Source organism: Mustela nivalis (genome assembly GCF_964662115.1).
Source record: "Mustela nivalis genome assembly, chromosome: 18".
Lineage (NCBI taxonomy): Eukaryota > Metazoa > Chordata > Mammalia > Carnivora > Mustelidae > Mustela > Mustela nivalis.
In genome coordinates, this window is record NC_139037.1 from 3,718,674 (window position 1) to 3,745,066 (window position 26,393).

General features: G+C 57.0%; 2 protein-coding genes across 7 annotated transcripts in view; one reads left to right on the forward strand and one right to left on the reverse strand.

Annotated features, from left to right (window-relative positions):
• The window catches only part of ZDHHC7 (zDHHC palmitoyltransferase 7), a 31,340-nt gene extending 23,994 nt beyond the window's left edge, over positions 1-7,346 (forward strand). The window contains exons 6-8 of one of the 5 annotated variants that reach the window (XM_082711087.1): positions 252-333; positions 1,148-1,191; positions 1,824-3,831. In XM_082711087.1, the coding sequence (XP_082567213.1) occupies positions 252-333; positions 1,148-1,191; positions 1,824-2,000 (303 nt within the window). In that variant the 3' untranslated portion in view covers positions 2,001-3,831. Of the gene's footprint in view, positions 1-251; positions 334-1,060; positions 1,238-1,823; positions 3,832-6,319 lie in introns of those variants that run through there. The other 4 variants (XM_082711085.1, XM_082711084.1, XM_082711086.1 and 1 more) reach the window with 4 other exon arrangements.
• LOC309853245 (uncharacterized protein) overlaps positions 1-26,393 on the reverse strand; it is a 48,137-nt gene that overhangs the window by 17,873 nt on the left and 3,871 nt on the right. The window contains exons 2-3 of one of the 2 annotated variants that reach the window (XM_082711091.1): positions 23,771-24,873; positions 11,540-11,660 (exon numbers count right to left, since the gene is read on the reverse strand). In XM_082711091.1, coding sequence (XP_082567217.1) covers positions 11,559-11,660; positions 23,771-24,307 — 639 coding nt within the window. In that variant the 5' untranslated portion in view covers positions 24,308-24,873 and the 3' untranslated portion in view covers positions 11,540-11,558. Of the gene's footprint in view, positions 1-11,539; positions 11,661-23,770; positions 25,851-26,393 lie in introns of those variants that run through there. The other variant, XM_082711090.1, reaches the window with a different exon arrangement.

Here is a 26,393-nt window from a genome sequence, read left to right on the forward strand (position 1 = left end):
CTCTAGCACCATCAGTGCCAGCTGCTCACAGGGTCTGCCCAGGCACGCTGGGATCCCCTTACCTGCTGCAGTTCAGGGAGGTGGCACCTTGGTGTAGAGCGACCTCGGACGGCAGCTGCTCGCTGCCCTAATGGGGTCCCCCCCTCGTTCATTTATGAAGGAATGAAGCGAGACAGTGGACAGCCGATGTGGCCTTTGCTCCTAGAAACCTGTGGCTGCTCCCCGGTCCTGATGGGCTTCTCTCATTCCAGATGTACATAGCTCTGTCCTCCGTCCACGCTCTCATCCTCTGTGGGCTCCAGTTCGTTTCCTGTGTCCGAGGGCAGTGGACTGGTGAGTCATGTCCTGTGTCCCCTGCCCGCAAGCGCGTACTTTTGGGCAAAATGGGAAGAGCCAAGAGAACCAATGTGCCAGTCCGTTCCTAAATTCTTCTAGTGAGGAATATGGGTTTCAAGTCGGTTTCACTCGTGTATCGAAGCCACACACAGTCCTTCCTTAGCCATGTAATAGTTCCTGCAAAGCAGTTGTGCCGAGTCTGAGACGACCTGGAAATGAGTGTCGTTCTGCCAGAGCTCGTGTTTGTTTTCCGGCTGGCTGGCTGGGAATTCAGTGTGGTCCTTGCCTTCCTGGCTGGGAGCGAGCTGCGGCAGGTGCGCTAAAGCGGGCAGTGATCACGCCTCCCTGGAGGGGACAGTGGGTCGGCCAGACGCGCCCCCCGGGGGCCCGTGTGAGTAGCCACGAAGGGCGGGGACGCAGGGCTGTCCTCTCTCCTCCTTTCCCTGAAGGTCAGCGCACAGGTTCAGCTCTCACAGAAGCCTCGGGTGAGAAGGAAGCGCTGCCCCACAGCGGGTGGGGTGGGTTTGGGCCCGGAAGGACTGACCACCTCCGCCCCGTGGTGTGCAGCGAAGGTGCCCGTCGATGGGCAAGCACGGCTGTTGCTGGGGCCGGCTCCGGGCCTGGCTCCACGAGGATCCTTCTGTGAGCCGAGCGCCACGCTCGCATGCGCTCTGGGTGTTGGTGTGCGCTGGGGCGCACTCACAGCCACCCTCTCTGTCCGCAGAGTGCAGTGACTTCTCACCCCCCGTGACTGTAATCCTGTTGGTCTTCCTGTGCCTTGAGAGTCTTCTGTTTTTCACTTTCACTGCAGTCATGTTCGGCACCCAGATCCACTCCATATGCAACGACGAAACGGTACGCTTCCTTGGCCGCCACGCCTGCTTCACGTTACTTGGCTTGCGTACGTGGGCAGTCCCAGGGTCAGGGTCACCAGCAGGTGTGGGCGTGCTAACTCGGGAGATTGCTAGGTCCGCTCCTCTGTGTCTGTCCTTCCTGCCTTTATGCGTGCCGCAAACTCAAGGATCCGTTTGGTTAGAGAGTCAGCGGCCCCGGGCAGGTAGAGCCAGGCCGATTCCCAGATTCTAGGAGACCCAGCCTCCCGGAGCAGCTCCGTGAGGTGCGTCAACAAATTGCCTTCGTGCCTTTGAACCGTATATCTAGAGCAGGCACTTGATAAATACTTGTAACAAATGAAAAAAGGCCAGTGGCCTGACCCCGAGGACCAGCTCCTTCCTGCCACCACCGTGGCTGCCCGGGCTGTGTGTGGGGCAGGGGCTTGGTGGGGGGCACTGGCCGGCCATGGGGCTGGCACAGCAAGGAGGGTCTGCTCTGCTGACCTCTGGGGCCCACACGTCGCCAGAGCTGTCGCGTGGAACCGGATTCCAGACTCTGGGTCTGGCTCCTCTGCGGAGAGCGCGGGGCCTGGCCTGCGCGTGGTGGGCGTTCGGGGGGGCCTGCCGCCCACCTGCGATCCTCTCTGCTTCCAGGAGATCGAGAGGCTGAAGAGCGAGAAGCCGACGTGGGAGCGAAGGCTGCGATGGGAGGGGATGCGGTCTGTCTTCGGGGGGCCCCCCTCACTCCTCTGGATGAACCCCTTTGTTGGCTTCCGGTTTGGGCGGCTGCAGACCAGACCCAGGAAGGGGGGCCCAGAGTTCTCGGTCTGAGGCCTCATCGTGCCGGGACTTGTCACCAGACTTAAGTGATTTCTTTGGGGTCTGAAAGGGTATGAGCAGCTCCCCTGTGACCATTAGGGCAGACGGAGCCTACACAGACCAGTTGCTTGCAGCAAGCAGAGTTTTCTAGATTTAGAGTCACAGACCAGATTTTTCCAGACCGGTGATGGGGTGACGCTCTGGCCAGTTTTTGCCTGTACGACTAACGACAGGTACGTGGCCACGTGAAGAAGCCAAATGTCATTATCTTCCTCACGGTTAGGGTTTTTGTTAAGAACACTTGGCGTTTTCTGAGAAGTCACGTGGGCTGTTCCATGGTGATTAAAGTCCTGTGTACTAAGCTGCTTTTTTCAATCATGAAGGAAAAACAAAAGTCAATCCAGTGACTGAGACTTCTCCAGCTAACGGTTTCAGGGCGTTCCTGTCGACCCAGGGCTTCGTCAGTGCTCTCGCTCAAGCAAGAAGGGGCGCTTGCACAGAGACACACTGTGATCTCAGTGAGCTCCGACACTTTGCACTGAATACGCAGACGATCTGGGCACCGAACCGCGGCGGTGGCTTCAGGTTCGCTCGCACTGCCCCGGAAGCGCGTGCTTGGACCCTTTCGGCAAGTTTGTGTGTGTGTGCGCGTGCGCATGTCTGTGCGCGTGTGTGTGCGTGTGCGCTTCAGCACTGGCAGTGTTGTCTAGGGGACGTGACCGGTAATAGCCACGTGCAGCCAACAAGCTGTTTTTTAGAAGCCGACGTTTCAGGGAAGAGGAGAGAGCTGCCACGGGACCCTCGTCCCGCGGGCGTTACTATGAATGTATTGCATTTTGGAGAATATCTTGATCCAAAGAACAATCACTCGCGTGTGGCCCTTCGCTGCTCACCTGCTTTAACTTTATTGTGAAGATCTTGGGTGCGTGAGGGCCTTGGAGCTGCCGTGGTTTTGTTCCAGCCACGTCAGCAGAGTACAGACGGCACCTCAGTGAAGGGGACAGTGAAGGCTCGGGCCGGCCTCACCCTTTGTGCCGCCGGATGTCGGTCTGGGTGCGGAGGAGGACGGGCCCGGCCACGGGGACTCACAGAGAGAGCGGGGTGGGGGGAGGGGCTCTGGCCCTCGCTGAGCACGTGAGGGGACCCCAAGGCAGAGCCCCGGACTCTGAGCCTCACTCATTGTCCCAGAGTATTCAGGATGGCAACAGCTTTATTCTTTGTATCATTTATGTTTGTTTCTCTCCCACGTCACGAGCGAGCGATAAAACAGGCCCTTCAGTGCAGAGCTGAAAATGCTGTCAGAAAGCAAACAGCTCCCCTCCTTGGGGACTCGCCTTAAACTTGCCTGGTCTGCGGCTGTTCTGTGGGACCCGTGAGGACGTGAGCCGGGACGCGGTCCAGGGCGCTCCTACAGCCCCGCCTGCAGGCCCAGAAGAGTTGGTGTTTCATTCCTGGCTCGGACGCCTTTCTGTTCATCTGTGAACTGTTCCGTTTCTGTTTGGAATTAATCCGTATCCTATCCTAATCAGGGCTTCTGCCGCTGCTGATGCAGCTCCACAGGGGGACCTACCTGAGACACAGCTGTCACCAGGCGAGCAAAGCTGAGGGACGTCTCGGCAACGGACCGAGTTTGCACACACGTGTGAGCCATGGGGTAGGGCCGTGTCCCCACCAGAGGGACGGGCCCGAGGGGGCCAGACACGACGCGCGTCCAGAGGTCGTGTTGCGTGTTCATTTGCACATGTGTTGTCTGGGGTGGACGTGTATGTCCGGCTTCAGTGTGAGGCTTTTAACATGTATACCTGTTTATCAATAAAAACATGGTCCAAGTGGTTGAACCCGTGAGACTCGCAGGCGTGCAAATCCAGTGTCGACTTCCAGCTCTTCCGCGTCGCTTTTCTATGAAACAGAGTCGCTGGTGATGGCCCCACACAGCTGGGCAAGTGGCGCGAGTCCACCGGCCAGCAGCGCCAGCCGCCGCCACCGCTGCCCCAGAGCCCCAAATGCCCTGGTGCTGTGACGAGTGGCGTGGCCGGCGGCACTGCCCTCCCAAACTGTGCCCGGCCCACATTTACTGTCTGCTCCAAGCTGGTGTGCGTCATCCGACTTGACTTGGTTCGGAGCATTCCTGTCATTTCTTTAGTGCACTTTGAAATAAAACCAATTTAAAAAAATCTCTTTCTTGGATCCAGAATCTCGGGCACCTACAGCTTTTGGCCCGAGGGAGCCAAAGGGCCATGAGGAGGGCGAGCCTGCGGGCGCTCCGACCGCCGTGGTGGGGGACGGGCAGCTACGTTTGTGACTGCGCTGCCCACTGGCAGGGACGCCGCCCGCACGCTGCTCCGCGAGGCCCCTGCCAGCGTTTCGGGTACACCGGAGCACGCAGACACAGCCCTGAGCCCGGCAGCCAGGCTGGCGGCGGCTCTCGGTGCAGGGTTTTGCTGCCACATCCCCTGTATTCACTGTTAGGGGGTGCGGGTGGACTGCTCATAAGTAGGACATTGGCATTAAGACGGGTAACGGAAGTGGCACCCACATACGAAGGTGGCCGAATTCAGTTTTCATGTACGTGAACTTGGTTGGCTGCTGAAGCAGAGGCAACATCCTATAAGGTGGCCCGGAAAAAGCCCACGGAGAGCGGCGTGCCCGCCAAACCCACGGCGGCTCCGGATGGCGTTCCGCCGCTCTTGGGGAAAGGGTGAGCTCCCTACAGCCCTGACTGGGCACCAGACTTAAAACCACAGGGCTTCCTCTCAGCTGATAACGGAAGCAAAGACAGCCTGAAGACATGGAGGGACGATAAGCTGATGTCGGCCTGTGGCTGGCTTTGCTTTTGATCCAAGGGAAGCACAGCTCGGCTGCCAGGCCTGCTGGGGAAGACCGGGAAGTCTGCGGGCCCAGGAACACAGGGTTTCCTGGGATTCCCGCCTGCCTCCCTCCCCCTGCCCACGCCCCCAGCATATTCGCAGCCCCACATCTTGCTTGTACAGTTTATGATGGCTGCATGAAAAACTGCTCAGCCAAGTAGGGTCTTTGCTTTCCTTAGAGAGAGAAGTGCAGTGCATGCCCTGGTCCCCATCACTAGGCCTTCCTCTCCCACCCCGCGAGCCTCTCTGGTCTCGGGGAGGTTCTGCCTGCACACACACACACACACACACACACCCGGACCCATTCCTGCTCTCAGAACCCAGCTTCTCGGGCTGTGTCACATAGCTGTCGTCCTGAAGCACATGTGTTCGAGCCTCCCCTTTCCTGGGTTCCACATCTGGGTCCTGCAGCTGCTGCAGAATGTTCCGTGCTTCCTCGAGGAGGGGTGTTGTCGGTCAAGGTTTCCAACACGGTAGCCGGTTGGAAAACGCTTTTATTCTACCTTCACCTTGGCTGACAGACAGTATGACCAGATCGTGAGTTCTAGTTGTGGTCTCTTCCGTCGTCCGGCTAGAAACGCCATATCGTCATTTCCCCCAGCACAGCCCCTGAGACGGTGTGTGCCCCCGGGTTCCCGTGTGTCCTCGTGCGTCTGTGCGTGTGTTTCCGACCACAGGAAGCCTGTATGGTCCTCGGATGTCCCCGCGGCTGGCCTTGTGCACGTGCACCTTCCCGTCCCAGACATATCCTCTTGGTCCTGGCAGATGACCCATCCTCTCCGTTTTCTTGTTTTTTCTAACTCTTACAAATCAAATGTCGCCCTGCCTAGACCGCTCCTCTGATTTTCTGAGTGTCTATGCTGTGTTTCTGGAAAATACTCTTAATTTTGTCTTCTAGCAGAATTATTTTTTTTAGGTTATGATAGTTTCCAAGGGCTTTTTATAGTTCCTTTGTCCTTATTTTCTTTCTTAAAGAAACACACACACACACCATTTTTAAAAAAGTGGTTTCAGATTACCAGCAAAACTGAGGGGACGGTTCAGTGGGCTTCCGTATGCCCCATATACCTCCGCATCAGCGTCCCCCACCGGAGGGTACCGCCACCCCAGCTGATGAGCCCACAGTGACACATGACCCAAAGCCCACAGTTTACATTAGGGTTCGCTCTTAGTGTTACTTCAGTGGGTTTGGAACAATGTCTAGTGACGGGTGTCCACATACACGGTATCTCCACTACCCGGAAAAAGCCGTGGCTCCACCTCATCGCTCCTTCCCCTCTACCCTGCCTGGCATCTGCTTATCTTTTCACTGTCTTTGTAGTTTCGTCCCTCAGAAAGGTCATCTGGTCGGAATCTCACTGTACGTGGACTTCTCACGTGGGCTTCGGTCCCTCAGGTACAAGCATGTGAGTGTCCTGTCTCTTCCCGGGTGGCTTCCTCTTTAGCGCTAATATCTGATTGCAGGTGCAGGTGATCCAGCTGCTCAAGAGCATCTCGATTGCCGCCCGGCGTTGGCGGCTGTGAGCGGAGCTGCTAGAAACGTCCACGTGCAGGTGTCTGTGTGGACCTACGTGGACCGAAGTCTTCAAGCCCTGTGTGTTCTGGGGGGAGTTTTACAGTTTCAGGTCTCCTGTTTGAGTTGACGTTTGTGTATGAGGGAAGGTCAGGGGTCCATTTTCATTCTCCCATTTTCCCAACTCCACCTTTTGTCGAAGAGACTGTCCTCTCCCCTTCGTGTTTCTGGTACCCTCTGTCGAAGCTCAGTTGGCCACAGATGCCCGAGCTTATTTCTGGGCTCTCCGTTCTGTTTCATTGGTCTCTCTCTCTATGCTAGTACCGTATTGTTTGGATTCCTATGGCTTCAAAATCTATTTTGAGGGGCACCTGGGTGGCTCAGTGGGTTAAGCCTCTGCCTTCGGCTCAGGTCATAGTCCTGGGGTCTTGGGATCGAGCCCCGCGTTGGGCTCTCCACTCTGCAGGGAGCCTACTTCCTCCTCAATCTCTCTGTCTGCCTCTCTGCCTACTTGTGATCTCTATCAAATAAATAAATAAAATCTTTTTAAAAAAATCTATTTTGAAATCAGGAAGTGTGATCTTCAGCTTTATTCTTTGCTTTCATGATTGGTGGGCTAGTGTGGTTCTCTATGAGTTTTAGAATTGTTTTTGTGGCATTGGGACTCTGATGGGGGTCACACTGGCTCTACAGATGGGTTTGGGGGGTGGGGGCATATTAGGAATACATCTTCCAATCCATGAACATGGGATGCCTTTCCATGTGTGTCTTTGATTTCTTTTACCAGTGTTGTTGGAGTTTATACAAGTTCTCCACTCCCTTTGTTTATTCCTAAGTATTTTATCTTTTTGAAGTAAATGGGATTGTTTTCCTGATTTCCTTTTGAGGTAATTTGTTGTTAGTGTATAGACACGTGACTGACTTTTGTATGTTGATTTTATATCCTGCAACTTTTATTATTAAATTTCTTAGTTTTAACAGTGTATTTATTTATTTGGGTTCGTTCTGGGGGGAATCTATAGAGTTTTTTATATATAAGATCATGTCATCTGCAGACAGGCATGGTTTGCTCTCTCCCTTTCCAGTTTGGATGTGTTTTACTTTTTTGTGGATAAGTGCTCTGGTTAGGACTTCCAGTACCGTGCTGAACAAAAGGAGTGAAAGTAAAAGGTGTCCTTGTCCTGTTTCGTATTGTTACTGCTGAGTATGATGTTTCCTTGTCCTGTTTCGTATTGTTACTGCTGAGTATGACGTTAGCTGTGGGCTTTTCCGACATGATCTTTATTATGTTGAAGTACTTTCTATTTACAGTTGAGGGCTTCATTTGTTGTTGTTTTTAAGCATGAAAGAGTGTTGAGTTTTGTCAGACATCTTTTGTCTGTTGACATGATTGTGTGAATTTTATGCTTTATTCTGCTAATGCAGGTGAATCACATGAGTTGACGTTTGTTTGTTGAACCATCCTTGTATTCAGGGGGAAAATACCACTTGGTCACAGTGTGTGCTTCTTTTAATGTGCTGTTGGATTTGGTTTGCTATTGTTTTGTTGAAGACTTTTACATCTGTTTTCATAAGGGACATTGGGCTGTAGTTTTCCTATAGTAGCTGTGTCTGGCTTTGGAATCAGGATAGTGCTGTCCTCGTAGATTGACTTTAGAAGTGTCTCCTCTTAAATTTTCTGGAAGAGTTTGAGAAGGACTGGCTCCAATTCTTCCCTTAATGTTTGGTAGAGTTCACCAGTGAAGCTGTCTAGTCCTGGACTTCTATTTGTTGGGGGGGTTTGATTACTCATTCAATTTCAGTATTTGTTATAGGTCTGTGAAGACTTAATAAAATCAGAAATGAAGGAGGAGACATTATAACCAACACCATACGAAAAAAATGACTATAGGAGACTACTGCAAACAGTCCTGTGCCAACAAAGGGGAGAGCTTAGAGAGGATGCACTCCTAGAAATGTACCCCCTACCAAGACTGAATCACGAAGAAAAAGCACACCACTTAACGATTCCACCTGCACGAGGGCCGTGGGATTCCCCCACCCCGCTCCACCCCCTGGGCACAGCTAACGTCCTGCAGGAGTGCCCTGGGGGTCAGGCGTGTTAGTGGCAGGTCTTTATCTTGAGGAAGGATTTTACTGGGAGGAGGGATTGAGACCACCAACAGATTAGGAAGCAAAATTCAAACTAAATGAAATGTTTGGATTTCACTATCCTTCCTTTTATTGCATCCCCTCGTTTCGATTGTCATCCTTGAGAGCGTCATAACGAATGTGCTAGGAAGGAGGAAACTAAAGCTCCTACCAGCCAAGACCAAGGAGACCATTTGCTGACAATTTCTCCAATATAGGCACGTTCACAAGCCTGTTGCAAGATGCATGAACCACCAAGAGCTTTAAATGAAAGGGGCCACAGGCGCGTTGGCAAGCATGCAGGTCTGACGTGAACGTGGTCACTGCTTGTCTTCCAAGTAACACAAACACGGCAACCACGTAAGCCCAGACAACCGCAGAGACCCGCAGGGACCTCACTTCGTCCAAGTACAGAGACTGGGGAGCTCCATTGTCACCCCACCTCCCGTCTCATGTATATCCACCCAGACCCTAAAAACACCTTGGCCACGTGCAGCCCCCTCTCCCCGGACCAGGTCTGGCGGCGAAGCTTTGCCCCATGGATGTGATTTTTTTCAGTGTTGGGACAGCCTAAAGGAATGTGACTTTGCAGGCTCATGAGATGGGAGCAAGCAGGTCCAGTTACTTGGGGTCCCAAAGCCCCTCGGGTTCTTCTTTTTTTTTTTTTTTTTTTAATTTTATTTATTTATTTGACAGAGAGAAATCACAAGTAGGCAGAGAGGCAGGCAGAGAGAGAGAGAAGGAAGCAGGCTCCCTGCCGAGCAGAGAGCCCGATGCGGGACTCGATCCCAGGACCCTGAGATCATGACCTGAGCCGAAGGCAGCGGCTTAACCACTGAGCCACCCAGGCGCCCCCCTCGGGTTCTTCTTAAGATTAGTCCCACACATGAAAACTGATGGCCTCGCAAGGCCTTATTTTTGTAAGGGCATCGCCACGCCATGCAAAGTAATTTCAGCATTTTACAAGTTCTGAACCAGAGCTGCTCATACCGTAATGTACATACACATTTCCTGGCATCCTGGTAAAGGTTAGATCCTGACTCAGCAGGCCTGGGGCTCAGCCTGAGATTTTGGCGTCTCTAACCAACTCCTGGTGACACTAACACTTCTGGTCCACAGACCCACACTGAATAGTAAAAGCTAAATATCATGCCACCATGGGAAGAGTTAATTAACGCCCGCCCCGTAGCTCCTCTATGAAAGTATTAACCATTTGACAACACTGAAATATGCTTGCACAAGTGAAGAAGCCCATCTTCTCCCGTGTCAAGATCATGTATGCATGTACACACACACACACACACACACACACACACCCTTGTAAAGTCAGACCAGGAAGAACAGAGAGAAAAGTAAAGCAATTGGACTTGATGATGCAATGAGCCTTTTGGAGAATTTCAAAGTGGGCAGGTGTCTGCGGAATCAGCAATTAAAAGGAAGAAAGTGCTCGATCCCGAAAGCAGACCATTCCTTTGAGCTCTTTATCGTCTACTCTACAAAGTCTAAAACTTAATCATTTGGGGAAGAGTTCCTGGCTCACTGAGAAAAGCCTAGAAGCTGACACAGGTCAGGTAGGACGTGTGGCTGAGGGACGAAGCAGGAAACGATTCGGACAGTGGACAACGGTGCCCCATGGTGTCATCTGGGGGTGGGAAGCGTTTCCCGCAGAGCCCTCACGCCGGCGGCTCTGGGACGTGGGCGGGGTCACTCTGGCGGGCTGTCTCAGCACGACCTTGACTGCTGGTCCCAGCCCAGCCCAGCCATCCCGAGGACAGAAGTCGCCCAGCTGTGACGGCACCCTCCTCATCTGAAGGACTGGTTTGGCCCCAGAGGCCTCATCGAATCAGCACGGAGGTTCCCAGGGGACCACTTGAAAGGAAATGGCCCTCTCGGGGCAGAAGCTCTACATGAAGTCACGGCATTATTCTGACTTAGCAGTCAGGCTTTGCCATGTCCCAGGCAAGACCTGCAGGATGGCACGCCAAATCTGAAACCCCCTCTTCGGACGACCGCCCGGCTCCACATGCCATCGGGCCGCAGGTGGGCACGCCCGTGTGCACCGACGGGGACGCTGTCCACCTGCAGACCGGCCATCTTCCCCTGGCCGGAAGAGCTGGCTTGAGCTCCGAGAAAAGCATCCAGGGCAAGGTTCAACAATGACATGACCACCAAGACACCATTTCAACCCTTCCGGTTCTAAAATGCCGTCGGGCCCATGAGCCCGTCCCATCTCACTGGAGCCCTGCGGCAGATAACAGAATGCCCGAAAGACAGGCTCCCTACGGTGACCAAAATGCCCCAGTCCTCACGGGGAGGGAAAGAAGAGGACCCCACAGGGGCATTCAGGCTAGAATAAAACACTTTTTCTAATCTAGCTCCTCCTCTGTTTTTATTTTTCTAATTACTGAGTTTAAAAAGTAATTTCAAAAAGCCCTTTTGAGTAAATAGGTCCAAAACGGTAACACAAATTGCAACCTTCACTGAGGTTATTTCAATGAAATATTTTTAGTTGCGTTTGAACTGCGAATATATCCCAAAAACTTCACTGCTGTTTCCAGGCTAAGTCATGTCCCCCTGGGCGCGGGAGCAAGGCCTGTCCGTGTCCTCGTGACCCCTTTCCTCCAGGGAAGCCTTTGTGCTGGTCTTTACACCTGTGCCGGTGCAGGGCCCAACCTGGAATTTCTGGCTCCACTCTGACATTCAGACCCTGATTTTTCAGTGTCTCGGATGTGTGTGTCCACAGCTTCACACTCCCTGGCTCAGACTCTAAAAGCCTCCAGATCTTTTCTGTGACCTTTAGTGCAAATCCTGGGGGGAGGAGGGGACAGCTGGGTCGGTGGCCAGGACCTGCCTACCACAGCCTCCGTCGCAGCCTGGAGGAGCCAGCTGCTGAGAAAGGGAGGGAACTAGGGCCCTGGGGGTCCCAGTGGATGACCAGGAGAGGCTGCTTTGCAGCCCACAAGTGGCACAAAATGACCATTTTATGTTTAATGTTAACAGCAGCTTAATAAAAACATAAGTGGGCTGAGCTCCCAACTCACCTGCTCCTCCAGAAGCAGCTCACAGGACTCCAGGAGGACCAACTTCTGCTGCCCACGGGCTCACATACGTCACCTTGGTGGCCAGGGTCCTGCACAAGTGGGCCACCCAAGGGTAGGGAAGCTGAAAGGAAAAGCAGCAGGCGTTGGCTCTCAGCCTGGCATCAGCGTAATGTCCACCAGAGGGCGCCACCAGACAGCAGATGTCCACACAGGCCTGCAGCCACAGACACTCCCCGCCAGGGCTCATCCCCCAAGGCCATCCGCAAATACCAAGGAATGCCTACCCTCTGCCAGTGAGGCCTCTGCCCTCAGCAGACATGGATACAAGAAATTAAATTATATACTGTGATTCAAGCTATAAATGAACAGCAGCAGGAGAGGGAAGACCAGGGTGGACTTCATGGAGAATGAGGACTCAGGGAAGGGCCCTGAGGGAGAGAACAGCCATCCAGGTGGGGGCAACAGCACATGCAAAGGCCCTGGGGCAAGGAAGGGCTGGCTGGTGTTGAGTTTTATCTAACATCAAACTGGAAGTGGGCAGTGCTCAGGTGGCCCAGCCTGCTGGGCTCGGAGAAGGCGCCGAGCCTGCTAACACGTGCACACCAAGGGTTACCAGCCAGGTGGGGCGGAGGCTCATCCAAGTAGGTTTCCTAAAGAACAGGCCAGCTGTCCCCGAGCCCAGCAGCAAAGCAGATGGGCTTCTGAAGATCGGGGGCTTCAGACATTCCCCTCCGGGGTGGGGTGTGAGGGGTCCTCAGGTGGGCAGGGGGGTAGCGGAGAGGCATTTGCTGTGGGAAGTGCCCCAGAGGTGCAGGGGAGCAGGTTTGAGTAGTTGGGAGCGGCCTGTGCATGACCTTTCTCTGGCCTCGGTCCAGGTGAGACCCAGTCCTCTGGGCACAGGGGCAGTGGCTTACTGGATGGCCTTGACAGCTACCTGGCAAGGGACTACATCCAATCCCCCCGAAAACTCGGCCATTAGGCGGCCTCCAGGAGCCTCATTCCAAGGTTTGGCTCTGGGTGGCCACGAGAGCGTGTGGGACGTGGCTGCGGTTCCCACTGCTGCCACCTTCCAGCGGCGGGACCTGGGGCGGGCACTTTCCCTCTGCCTCAGTGGCCTCAGCTGCGAAATGATGCCGTCGCGGTCCTCCCTGTGCAGCCTGCGGGAGGCCTGGGGCTGTGAGTGCGGCCGAGGTGCCCGTGCGCTGTGCTATCTGTCCCTGGGTCAGGGCCTCGCGGCCACTGCACGACCTCACGCCCCACCTGACGAGCAGCGGGTGCTTGGACTCCTCGCCCACGTCTTTTGCCCTTTTCTTAGTTTTTCTGGACTAACATAGTGTTCTTAGTTAAGAAGGTCTTGCAGGCTTTTTATTTTTTAAACACAAAAACTTAACCAGCTAAACAAAACCAAGTCCATTTATAACAAAGTCCCACCAGAGCAAACATCTGCAATCCCCCGCAAATTTAAACAGGCTGTGGCTCATGTCTTTAAAAGCCACCAGCGTCTTCATGTTTGTCTAGGCCTTTCTCTGCTGGGAGGTACTTTTCCATCTGCCCTCCTTTCTCCCGGAGAGCCTGAGGACATGGGGGCGGCCAGGCCAGTGCCGGACCGGGGGCGGGCACTCTGCCCCTGGCTTTGGGAGCGGCTGCAAGCCGGTGGTGTGACCTGGACGTGGTCCCATGGTGCTGGTAAAACACCCCATCAGTCACTCCCACGTACAGATGAGGACAGCTCACCTGCAAATGCAGATTCACAGGCTCCCGGGGCGCATTCCTGCTGGCCACCCTGCCTGGAGCTGGCGGCCATTCCCCTAAACGCACACGTGCCCGTTTCAATCTCCCTCTCTCTTTTTTCCAGTGAGCTCTGTGCCCATCATGGGGCTTAAACCCACAGCCCCAAGATCAAGGCTCACACTCCCACTGAGCCAGCCAGGCGCACCCTGTTTTCCTTTTTCAACAACCTATTGAAGAGAGATTCACATAACCTAAAATTCAGCACTTTCAAGCAAACAGCCGAGAGGGACCTTGGGCCCTGAGAGTGTCGAGCACCCACCCTGAGAACCCCCATGCCCGTGAGCTGTCCCTCCTGCTTCCCTTCCCCTGGCAACTACCTGTCTACTCCGCCTCTAGGATCGGCCTCTGCGGGCCTTTCTCCCAGCCCGGATCACGCAAGCGGGCTGCCTTCCTCGCTGAGACCGTCTTCCGGGCTCCTCCCGTCGCAGCCTGGCTCCGAGCTCTGTTCCTTTTCCCGGCCCGTGTGCACATGTTACACGCACACAGCGCAGTCACACACAGCAGCCCCTGGGAGCCCAGCCCGTTGGCCCCTCTGGATCCCCCTCTGACCCCCCAGAGACTTGCTGGCTCACTGCAACCCCGGGGCCCCTTGGGTCAGCAGCCAGGATCCTCTTGGGTGCACAGCCTCAGACCAGGATCCGCGAAGCAGTTTCTTGGCCGGTCCCTGCCCTGGGCATCGCTCACACCCGCGCACACACGCATGCACACACGTGTGCACACGCATTTGTCAGTGGCACTACGGCCACACAATATGTACCAGGCACTGTGCTCGCTCTCCCGCGTGCACACAGAGCTCCACCCATTCCCTGCTGCACATGCAACCAGCGCACAGCTGCTGTCGGGCGAGGCCCCCGGAGCCTCTAGGCGCTGTGACCCTCAGGGGTGGGCCAGCCCCACCAGCACCCACACTCCCAGCCTGGAAAGGGAGGTCAGAGACGGCCTCCAGTTTCCTGGCCTCCGACTTCCCAGAGCCAACACCTGACAGCACTTTCGGCCCCCTGGCCCCATGGACACAGGGGAGATGCCTGGTAATCAAAGGAACAAAAAAGTGAATAGCTACTTATCACTCATTGTTTAAGGCCTAGATCAGATGCCGCCTCCTCCAGGAAGCCTTCCCAGGGTCTCGGCTCTTCCTTGAGGCCCAGGGGCCCGTATGCATAGCACAGCACATAAACTCATGGGTTGTAGCCGATAGCACTGTGTCGGCAGCCATCACACGGGCCTCCATTCCTCCTGGTACCTCCAGGAGTGGGCAGGACCACACAGGGAGGTGAACGGTGAGCCCACAATGCCCGGCACGTGGCCAGAGACGAACAGACAGCAGGAGCCACCTCTGCCGTCATCAACACCGCATCTGAGCACACCTAACAATTTGTTTCCACCCAGCTCTGCCGTCACACCCATTTTGCAGATGGGAAGCTGAGGCTCTGAACGGTCCACATCTTACCTGAGGCCACATGGCTACTAAACCTGGGAGCTGGGCAGCTCCAGGCTGACCTGCCCTGGACCTTGCTTCCACCCTCCTGTTGGGGCCAGAGGGGACACACAGGAGCAGATGCGCTGGGGCGCCCAGGAGCGGGGAGCTGAGGCTCGGGGAAATGGGAGACGTGGCCCGTGTCCTGCCACTCTCAGAGACGCCGGCAGGGAGGGTGGACGAGGCGGAGGCGTGATCCTGAGGCGCCGCCCCATCTGCACACACAGGGTCGAGCCCTTGGTCAGTGGGAGGGAAAAGACTCCCCAAAGCAGAGGGCGCGCCCCCACCCCCAGGCCCCCTGAGGCCGGGACTGCCATGTTGGCCACAAAGCCCAGGTTAGGATCGGCCCCTTCACCTCTCCCTCGGGGAGAGGGTGGGGAACCCACGTTCCCTCAGGGAGACCCTGACGATGTCAAGGGCTTCAGTCAAAAGAGAAGAGACGCTGAGGGGAGCCCGGGGCTGGCGAGTCGGGGGCCCACACACTCGCACGGCCCGCACCCATCACAGGCTGCCTGGCCTTCCCCCACCCGGCTTCCTCCTTGCCTTCCAAACAGGACTCTGTTGTTCCCAGGCTGGTTCCAGGCTCTAGGCGGGACTGGGGAGAGATGGAGGGAGCCAGGACCTACCGGGGCAGGAGAGCGCAGGTGAGGGCTCTCCCGCTGCTTGCGGAGAATCTAGACCTTAGAGGAAGGGACAAGGAAACAAGCAAAACTGGGGGCAGGAAGCTCGTCTTCATCAGAAAGCAGGGCTGAGGCTGGGAGGGGGTGAGAGGCAAACACAACAGCCAGATTTGGGGGGTGAGGTCCGGAGGGAGTGAATGAGGGAGGCATCCCGGGTCACGGCAAGATTTGGGAAATAAAACCGGGGGTGAAGCAGATGCCTTCCATGTTTTAGGGAATCGCAAGCAAAATTCCAGAGTCCATCCTCTCCCCGGTGGGTGCCTGGATCGCCCTTCCCTGCAGCTCTCTCCGGACCGTGCCGTCTGGAAACGTGGCTCATAGCAGGGTTACACCCGCAAAGCCCATCTCGCAACAAGGAGATAATTTAATCCTCATCACGACTCGGAGAGACCGGGGCTGTCATTATCCCACATCAAAGATGACAGAACGGAGGCACGAAGAGGTCATGTGAGTTGCCCAAGGTCAGGGAGCCAGAAAGGGGCCGCACCAGGACACATCCGGGGTTCTCCTGCCTCCCAATCCCGACCTCTTTTCTCTACCCAGCTCTGCCCCCAGGGAAGGGTCCAATGACACTGAATCGTCTCTTTTTCAGTGTTTAGTATTTGGGGCCAAATCTGAGTGAAGTTTGCTGTTTCCCCTGAAAAGCTTGGCCTGACCTCAGGGCACCGCGGCCGGGTCCCTGGCAAGAGTCATCTGCTGGCGGGGACAGGCGAGCGGGCAGGCTGCTGTGGACGCGAGTCAACAGAAACTCAGATAACCCAATAAAAGCTCTTACTTACCTCTGTGGCCAAAACACACAGGACAGTTTAAAGGCGTCCGGCAGGCGGATGCCCACTGCGGGCACGGAGGTGGGCTCCTCCGGTCTCTGCCGGTGGAAGGTCAAATCCGTACAACTTTTTGGAGGGCAACTTGACACTACGAATCCAAGGTCTTTAAAAATACACCGTCTTTGACTCAGCCGCTCCACTTCTAGGAACACGGCCCCAGGAATAATCCCGCACGGCGCGACTGTTCTCATTCCCACGGGGACGGAGCTCAGATGGAGGGTCCGGGGCGGTCAACGGAGCGCGCGTCTCATCACTTACTGGAACGGGTGCCCTTCCACAGGCTGATTTTGTTTCCCCCCAACACGGAAGAGCATTTTGGCTATTTTAAAAAAAACAACACCTAACTATGCATATAAATTTCTATTGATTTCACGGCCTGGCTTCCAATTCCAAAAGCTACAGGATTTTCAGGCTGGAGAAGACCTTCCCGCTTTTCAAATGCAACATTTCCCAAAGGGGATCCCATAAGAGGTTCGACGGCGGATGGCAATGAATGCTTCTGCGTCTAAATGCGTTCGGGAAAATGGAACGTGCTCTTCCCTGCAGGACTTCTCAGGGCCTTTGCTATATAGCAGGCCATTCCAGGTCTCACTGGGCAGATGGAGGGTGTGGTGGGTTTCTGCGCCATGTTTGGCCACTGCATTCCTTTTCTGGGACTGCTGTAACAAAGAATCAAGACCTGGGTAGCAAAAAATAAAACATCCTTTCTTAGTTCCAGTGGCTGGAGGCCCAGGACAAGGTGTGAGCAGGGCCAAGCTCCCTCTGACAGCTCAGGGAGAAGATCCTTCCTTGCTCTTCCAATTCTTGGTGGCCCCAGATGTCCCCTGCCTGCCTTCGCACGCTTGTCTGCTCTCCGTGTCTGCGTCCAAATCCCCTCTTCTTACGAGGACTGCAGTCATCACGCCCACCCGCTCTAGTAAGGCCTCATGTGAACTTGACTTCTGCCAAGATTCTATTTCCAAATAGGCTCACACACACACACAGGTTCCAGATGGATGTCAATCGTAGGGGGACACCGTTCACCCCAGCACAGATGGAAAGCCCTAGAAGGCTTCTAAGCGGGGCATACACGGGAGCATCCCTCCGCCTGCCGCTCTGGGCCAGATCCCAGAGGAAGGGCGGGCACAGGGTCAGCAGCAAGGAGCTCCCTGCAAGGTCCGGGCGAGAGGCGCATAGCTCGGGCCAGGTGGAGGAAGGCAGGTAGGGGCAAGTGCCTGGCCTCGGGCTGCTGCATTTTGAAAGTGGAGTAACAGGTAGTGACCCAGCATTTGAATGTGTGCCTCAGGGAAATCCAGGGATCTGAGCCTGAGAAACCGGAGTGACAGAGGTGCCATCCACGGGGAGAGCCAGCTGTGACCAGACGGAGTTCCAGGAAGCATGGTGTGCACCAGCAAGGAAGGTCAGGCCCCCCAGTGTAGCTGAGAGCTCCGTACGGAGCTGACCCATCAGCCCCAGCTACGGTCTGCTTGGCTTTCCAGAGAGTTCCGACTCCCTGATGGTCCATGACACCCTTTGTACACTGGCCTCAATGCCCCCCCCCACGAGTCGTCTCCAATGTCCTGGCCCAAGGGCCCGCGCTTCTCCCAACATTCTGTGACCGATCACACACCGTGCAGGACACACTTGCCCCCTGTCACCATGGGAGGCTGAAAATACCAGAACCTTGAGGGAGCTGCTCCTCCTCTCGGGGCCCTGGTGTCCTCTTCTGAGATAAGGGATTCCAGGGCTCGAAGGGGCCCATTTGGAGGTGGCCTCCCAGCCCCCGTAGCTCTGCGGAAACAGTGCCCTGCCCACACGCACGATGCCCATGCACCTTCCCGGCAGCCGGTGTGTGTGTGGCGCATTCGAGGGAGGGAAGGCTGGACCCGGTCTGACCCTCCCTGGGGTGGGCGCCTGTGGGTGCTCGAGCAGACAACAGGGCCTGCACAGTGCAGGTGAGGTCACCTGGGTGGGGAGACTCCTGTGGCTTCTGGTGGCTTTCGGTGGCCATGCGGCTTGGGCTGGGCTGCCCAGCAGGGCTCGCGGGAGTCCGGCAGCCGCAACCTCAGGCCTGGAGCCTGCTTCTGTTTCAGCAGGGCTCTGGGTGGTTTGCACCCATGGAAACGGGTCGTGCTGCCCAGGCTGGAGTCCCCTCCCAAGCTCTCCATGAAGCTGGTCCCAGAGCCAGGCAACTGTCCTAATTTGAGCTCTGCAATTTCTTGTAGACCTCTCCCTTCTGCCGGGAATTCGGAGGACTTGGTCCAACATCTGGGCAGGCAGGAGGCTGACCTGGTTCCATGCACTGGACTGGCCAGGCGGCAAGAGACGTGGCAGGGAGGTGCGGAGCGACTGCGTGGGCAGCACTTGGAGCCTCAGTTTTTCCATCTGCTAGATGGGCGATCTCTGGCCGCCTTCCCTGCACCAAAGGACAGCTTAACCCTCAACAGCGAAGAAAGCACACAGGCTGTGAGGAGAGGCCAGCCCCTGAATCCCGACACGCTCCGCAGTGGGGACACCGGCCCATTCGCTGGGGTTCCCACCGAGCACTGAGCATGGGAAACAGGGGCCGTGAATGTGTGTGCATCCTGGGCCCCATGTGACAAAGTGGTACAGACTGGGAGCTCAGCACAGCAAACCTGTAGTTCTGGAGGCTAGAGGTCTAAGGTCAAGGTGTGGGCAGGCTATGGTCTCTCCCAAGAACCCTTGCCTGCCGTCCTGGCTTCTGGGGCCCCCAGCAATCTTGGTGTCCCTTGGCTTACAGACCTGACCAACCTCCGTCTCATCACAACATGGCCTTCTCTGGGTGTCCAAGTTCCTCTCTTCTCATAAGGACCCCCATCACCAGCTTCAGGCCCACCATCATCCGGTATGACCACATTTAACTTGACATTGGCAAAGACCCTATTTCCAAACAAGGTGAGTCACCGCTTTGGGGGTAATGGGTCTTCTCACAGGGCTCGCCCCTCCCGCACGGACAGTGAGGAGTCAGAATGGCTGGGGAGCGGGACAATTTCCTCCTGGCCAGGTCTGGGGGAGGGGACAGCCAGCCCAGCTGGGGACTCCCGGGCTGTCCCACCTGCCCCACAGATGTAGGTTCCCCATGTCTCCCTTGCAAGGGGCAGCCAACCCGAGGTCAGCCAGGTGCCCATGGACAAAGCCACGCCAGAACGCAGAGCTCCGGTGCTGGGCCCAGGCTGGACGGGGTCCTGGGGAAGGAAGCTCAGCATCTCCGCCCCAGCCCCGCACACAGACCCCAGGAAGGATGGGCCACAAGAGCGAGAATTCATGGCGGAGAGAAATCAACACCTTTGCCTGTTGGATGGCAGAAGGACTTAACCTTGTCGTAAGGGCCCCGTGGCACTTCCCAGGCACATGCACAGAGCCCACAGCAGCCGCCACCCCGACCAGTCCTCTGGACGGGGACTGGGGACCGAGCTGGCTCCCAGGCTCCCAGAGGCTGGCTCAGTGGAGAATGCTTCCCAACCCCGTCAACACGCTTCCCAGAGAGGTGTGGGGACCTGCCCGAGGTCACACAGCCATCAGTCAGGGCCTGTGGGGGAGGGGCGGGGGCACTGCCTCCCATTCTGCCTGTGGGAGACTCGCAGCCTTCGTGCACGGAGACGGCGTCCGTCGGGAGCTCTCCGCACAGGGGAAGCCGGGGTGGCCTTCCCAGTGGCCCTCGGGAAGCAAGGCTCACCCGCGCACGCCCGTCCTCCCTGTGAGCCACCGGACGCTCCAGGCCACCGGACTCAGCCAAGGCCTCCCCAGCAGGCCTCTCGGGGGTCCCGTCACGTCACGGAGCCTCAGCTTCCAGAGCCGCGACGGGATCGCAAGTTCAGTGTCATCGGGATTCCCTCCCCGCAGCACCGGCACACGGCAGGTGCCCGAGACGGGCGGCGTTTCTGATTTCTATCAGCTGGACTCATTTCCACAGACTCACCAGCTTAAATAGCAGGGATTTCCTGTCTTCAGCCTAGAGGTTAGAAGGGCAACACAGGTGTCCCTGGGCTCAGTCAAGGTGTCAGCGGGGCTGAGTTCCCTCTGGGGGTTCTGGGGGACAGTCTACTCCTTGCCCGTCCAGCTTCTAGAGGGGGTATTCCTGGGCTCCTGGCCCCCCAGAGCTCAAAGCCAGCAACACTGTCTCTGTGAGCCTTGCCCTTCCTGTGATCACAGCTGGACAAGTTGAGCCCCTCTGGGCAACCCGGGACACCTTCCATACCACAACGCCCCGAACTCAGTCCCAGCTGCAAAGTCCCTTTTGCCGCGCGAGGTCCCATAGGCACAGGTCCCGGGAATTAGGACAAGGACGTCGGGGCAGGGGTGGGGTGTTGGTTTGCTGACCACAGGTGATGGGGTTGAATTCCATCAAGCAGGGGAAACCTGGCCTGGTCTCTGGCAGTTCTTTTTGGACCAAGAGGATTCCATTCCAGAACCATTTCCCATCTTTCTGCTGTTTTTGACTCTCTTCAAAGAGGTACTGTCTAGCCAAGGAGACTGGGGCAGGGCTGCCAAAACTTCGCTTCAAAATAAACCCTACTAGGAAATTTCCATGAGATCGGGCCCTTTTCTTCCCCCAGAGCCCTGCCTGGAATCCCAGACCCAGCCGGGCTTCTTGTGGAGAAGCCTTCAGCCTTCAAGCTCTCCCAGATGGGGCTTGCGTGGTGGTGGTGGTGGTGGTGGTGGTGGTGGTGGTGGTGGTGGTGGTGGTGGCGGCGGCGGTGGCGGTGGCGGCAGCGGTGACGGCGGCGGTGTTTCTTTTCTTTTGCTTGTTAGTGCCCCCCGACCCCCGACCCTGAGCTAAATGGCCCCAGGTCTATGGCCATGCAGGCAAAGCAAACCTGACTCAGGACATCACCAACCTGGAAAGGGTTCGCCAGCCCTCCTCTTCAGAAGGGCCTTGGTCATCCCTGCTTAAATTCTTCAGGGCTCCATCCTCCGGTGGCGGGGGTGGGAGGGGGCTCTGCCATCTCGAAAGCCCTGCACATTTGCAGGGAGACTATCTTATGCCAACACGGACGCAGGCAGACACGTCGCCCCGGCCTAACTCCCAGTAGCTTTTGACCTTGATTTACCCAGAAGCACCTGCACACGGGCTGGGGGTCGGACACTTCCGCACGGAGGAAGGGCACATTTCTGGATTTCAAACAGCTTGTAAGGCCACATGTCATCTCGTGAATTCATCCCCACTTTCCTGATGAGGAAGCAGGCTGGCACAGGGGAGGGCCTGGGCCACGGTCACTCAGCCGCGAAGTGGCAGGGCTGGGGTTCGCAGCCGAGTCTTCTGACTTTAAAAAATCTTTCTAGTTTATGGTGGCAACACGCCTCTCCGCTGTGATAGGAAATACCTATGTGGTCTTTGGCCCTCGGACCCGGGTCACTTCCTCAGGGGGTGGGACGGGCGTCTTAGTTTATCCGGAGCAAGACCCCTTCCACCACAGCTGAGCCGAGGCCAGTGAGGTGACCCTTGGTGGCCCCTAGGTGGCCCCTTTTAAAGCCTGGGGTTGGCGGGCAGAGGAACCAGCTGTGTGATGAGAGGCTTGCAAGTGGCAGCCCCATCCTTGACCTCCAGGAAAGGGAGAGGGGCTGGGGACGGAGTTGATCACCGGCGGCCCGCGACTGAGCCCATCCCGTCTACGTAATGGCACCTCTAAGAACATCCTAAATGAGGGGGTTTGGAAAGTTTCCGTTTGTGGAAGGCACTCACGTGCCAGGAAGGGGACACACCTCAAGCCCCAAGGGGACAGATGTTCCTTCTGGACCTCCCCCGACGTACCTCTGCACCTGGCTGTTGGTTTCTCTCCTTTATAATAAACCAGTTACGTAAGGCAGTGTTTCCCCGAGCGCCGTGAGCTGATAATGCAGATGATCAAACCTGATGGGGCCGGGGCGGGGGGGACCCTCCATGTGTGGCCACGTCGGACAGAAGTGCGGGCAGTCTGGGGACCCACTGCTTGCACGGGCCTCTCCCGTGGGGGCAGTCTTGTGGGACTGGGCTCACTCCAGGGAGCATGAGAATTGAAGAAAGTCGTGGGACACACAGCTGGTGTCCGCAGGGAGCCGGAGAATGCCTGGGTATGGAAAACCCCCAAATTTGAGTCCGAACTGTTAGGAGTGAGACACAGATCTTAGTCGAGTCTATAGTCATTCATGCATTCTCCCGTTCAGGGTCCCGTAGGTTCTACAGGTCAGCTGTGCATTCCCTGTGCCCCACGGTGCACCGAGGGAAAGGGAAGCCCCAGGACCCTACGCAGCAGGACCACTGCGGAACTTACGAACAAACACAGTGGAGACTCTGGTTCGACTGGGGTCGGGTGGGCCTATCACCCTGGGGATCTGTAAAATTTCTTTTTAATTTAGGCGTGTGGCAGGCTTCATAACAGTCCCCAAAGATACCAGGTCCTAATCCCGGAAACCTGTAAATGTTTCCTTCTGTGGCAAAGACTTCGAGGATACGACAAAGGCTCCTGAGATGGGTAAGCGGGATCCTGGGTTATCTGGTGGGCCCTAGAGCACTTGTGTCCCCCACAGGGAGGCAGAGGGAGGTGCGCCACACAGAAGGGAAGATGGTGTGACCCCAGGAGCAGAGACAGGGGGATCTAGCCACCAGCAAGGACGTGCCAGCAGCCACCAGAAGCCAGAAGAGACGAGAGCTTTCAGGCCCTGACACCCGTGTCTCACAATTCTGGCCTCCAGAACTCAGACAGTCGGTTCCGTTCTTCTACACCCCAAGTTTGCGGTAACTGACAACAGCAGTCGCAGCAAACGCCCACGAGGAACAGCTCACACACGGCTCCCATCAGCCACAGCCCGATGGACTGTTATATGCACGTGTCCCTGCGTGACCCCCTGTAGATCACGACAGAACATCCCCAGCACCCCAGAAGGCTCCCCAGAAATAACTGCTCTCCCGGCTGCTCTCGCAAGGCTTCACCATGCCCGCTGAAGGGCTTCACGCACATGGGACCGGGGACAAGCACAGTTTGCTCATCTAGTCGTCACTGGTGGGCACCAGACCGCCCTCAGGTGTCCGTTATTACGGACCAAGCGGATAGGAACAGTGGCCTGTGGTCCTCTGCGTAAGTACCGTCCACCCACCTCGGGCACATATCTAGAAGGGGACCTGCTGGGTCTGGACCAGTCCATTTCCGCAGCTTCACAGGGGACCCAGATGTGTAATCAGGTGCTGAGAACCACGGCTCTAAGTCAACGCTTCTCAGCTGGGGCCGCCTTTGCTCCCCAGGGGGCACTTGGCCGCGTCTGGAGACGTTTCTGGTTGTTACAACTCAGACTGGGGGAGTGGGTGGTCTCCAGCAGACGGAGGTCGGGAATGCTGCTCAACAAAGCTCCTACCGGACACAGCAGACCACCACCCCACCCCACCCCCCGCCCCACGGCCGTGGATTATCTGGCCCATGGCCAAAAGGCCTCAGAAAGCCTGGGGCGCACGGAGGAGTCACGACCCCGTGCGCGCGTAACCCACCTGCACGAGGCGGCCGCTCCCAGGGCCCCGCTCCTGCTCGGAGAGGTGCGCCGGCGGCCGGTGCGAGGGTCCGCGGGGCGGGAGGACAGAGCAGGCTGCGTGCCCAGAACGTGGCGTCCTTCCTGGGGACTCCCTCCGCTGGGGGCCGTTGGCCGGAGCTCCAGGGACAGCCTCCCGCTGCACAGGCGCGCGCAGAGGGTCTGCGCCCTCGCTCCCGCGTGCCGCAGTTCCCTCCTGGGTCTGGCGGCTCTGGACACACGGAAAGCCGTCGGGGGCGGGGCTGGGGGACCAGCGCGAGCCACGCTGCAGACGCGCGCTCAGTGCGCGGAGGACGGTCCAGGGGCACGTCCGGGCGGCGTGGCGCAGGGAGAGCCCGAGCGAGAGAGGCGTGGCGCCCACGGGCCTCGGCAGCGAAGGTCTAACCGGTGGGCTTCCAACCAGCTCCATCTGCCGGGACGGGAGGAGACGCTTATGGCCTTGTCTGGTCACTCTCAGGGGGCCTCTGGCTGAGTGTGGGGCCACCGGCCTGCTGTTCATGTCCTCGTCCCCCTGGGCCCGCTGGACTACATTTCCCAGCAGCCCTTGCAGGCAGGCGCCGTCCTGGGCCCGACCTGGGCCCGACCTGGGCCTGACCTGGGCCCGACCTGGGCCCGAGCAGACCACACCTGCTCCTCCTTGTTCTGCGCAGCCCGGGAGCCTGAAGCCGAGACTGCTGGTGGGTGGCCCAAGCTAAAGACAGGAAGAGCCTGGTCCCTAAGTCCCCGGTGGAAACATCACCCACCTAACACCTGCTTTGCTCCGCTGAGCCGAAAACAAACTCCGGGTGTGTTAAGTCACCGAAACGTGGGGACTGGCTTACTTCCGCAGCTCGTGTGTCCTTGTGCCTTGTGCCCCGTGCTTCTCCGAGCAGGGACAGGGCTCCGACGTCACTCCTGGTACGAAGAGATGCCTCATGCCCAAAAGGACTTACAGTCCAGAATGAGGACGAGTTTGCAGAAAAACGCACAGGTGCCAAAGACACGCAGGATAACATGTAAGTCAGGGCAGCAAAGGCGGTGGCATTGAGCGTCCGTTTCTCAACCCCGGCAGTCCGGTGTCGAAACCTGTGGACGGGCGTTCAGATGTGCAAACCTGAGTCAGTTATTCCTTGCTCTTGTTTTTTTTTTTTTTTTTTAATTTTAGCATTTTTAAAATTTTAGCATTTTAGCATTTTTTTAAATTTTAGCATCGGCACGTGATGAAGATCAGATCAGCTCTTCAGAAGTACTTTCTACTCTCACATTTCGGCAAACCTCTTCAAACGGCTCTCAGGCTCCCGAGGCAGGACTGCGGCGGCCTAAGGCCTACCCTGGTGTTCGGTCACTCGTGTTCCATGATGTGAGCCGCGGAACCCTGAACTCAGACACTGCGTCGGTCGCTCCCCAGCCTGGCTGTTCTGGGTCCTCAATCGGGGTCACTTTGCTCCTTGCACTGGTGACCCCTCTACCCCCCTGCCCCAGGAGTGAACCAGCCTGCCTGCTTGGCCATATCCCCCTTTCCCCTCTGGGGTCCACGGGACTCCTGAAGCCCCACACGCCATGCACAAGCCGTAGGAAGCCGGGCTCTCGGGGCAGCTCCTTCCCGGGACCCCCCTCGCGCCCTTTCTCCTCTAGCATCCAGGCCCATGTGGAACCGGCCCTGGGCTGGGCATCTAGGTCTTCCCCTCCTCTGGATCCCCAGCGGCTGTGTTTCCCAGATGCCTGGTCCGCCGCTGGAGGCCAAGGGGGGCCCTGGAGGAGACGCCGGCTGCCCCCTCCTCCCCTGTGGGTCTGGTGGCCTCTTGTGCTCGCTGAACTCAGGTCGCGGCACAGCCCCGTGGCTTCTCGGCGTTCTGTGGCCCGCACGGCCAGCTCCCTGCATTCCGTGACCTCCGTCAAAGTGCTGGGGGAGCGTGTTTCCCGGGCTGGCTCCGATGGCTACTCCGGCCTCCGCTTCCCACGGCGCCACCGCACCCGGCCACTGGCTTCACCCGCTCTCCCGTCCAGGGGTTTTTTTCCTTCCCTTGGATTGGGGCCGAGGCCGGTCCTCCGCGTGTGGCTCTTCATGGGAGAACACCCAGGTCTGGGAATTCCAGAAACACCAGGTGCACTGGGCGCCTGACTTCCAAGAACACTGAGGACGTAAGAAAACCTCAGAAAGTTACTTTGAAGCTCAAAGCTGAGTGTGTCTCCTTTTGTGTCTCTTCTTCTCCTCCCCCAGCGATAAGCTGCATTTTGTGGCAGGTTTGCGACAGCAGTAGGGGGGGCTGATGAGGGACACCCCAAAAGAAAAGCTCTGAACTCTTCCATAATATCCTTCCTCTATAGACGTGAAGCCAGCCGCCAGCGAGCGACAGAAAGTATCCGCAGGAGCAAATGTCCATAGAGACTAGTGACATGTGGCTGCCCCATAAGCCAGGTCTCTCCGCAAGGACAGAAGATGCTGCTACCTGAGGGCAGCGGGGTTGGGGCAGGAGGAAGCCAGGATCCCTGACCGTCCCTTTGGCTCTGTTTTGCTGGGCGTGGGCGTTACCTTCTGAAAATGGAGGAGGAAAAACATCTCATTGTGCTTTCCAAAAAGTCCAGTTGGCTCAAGCCATCCTGTC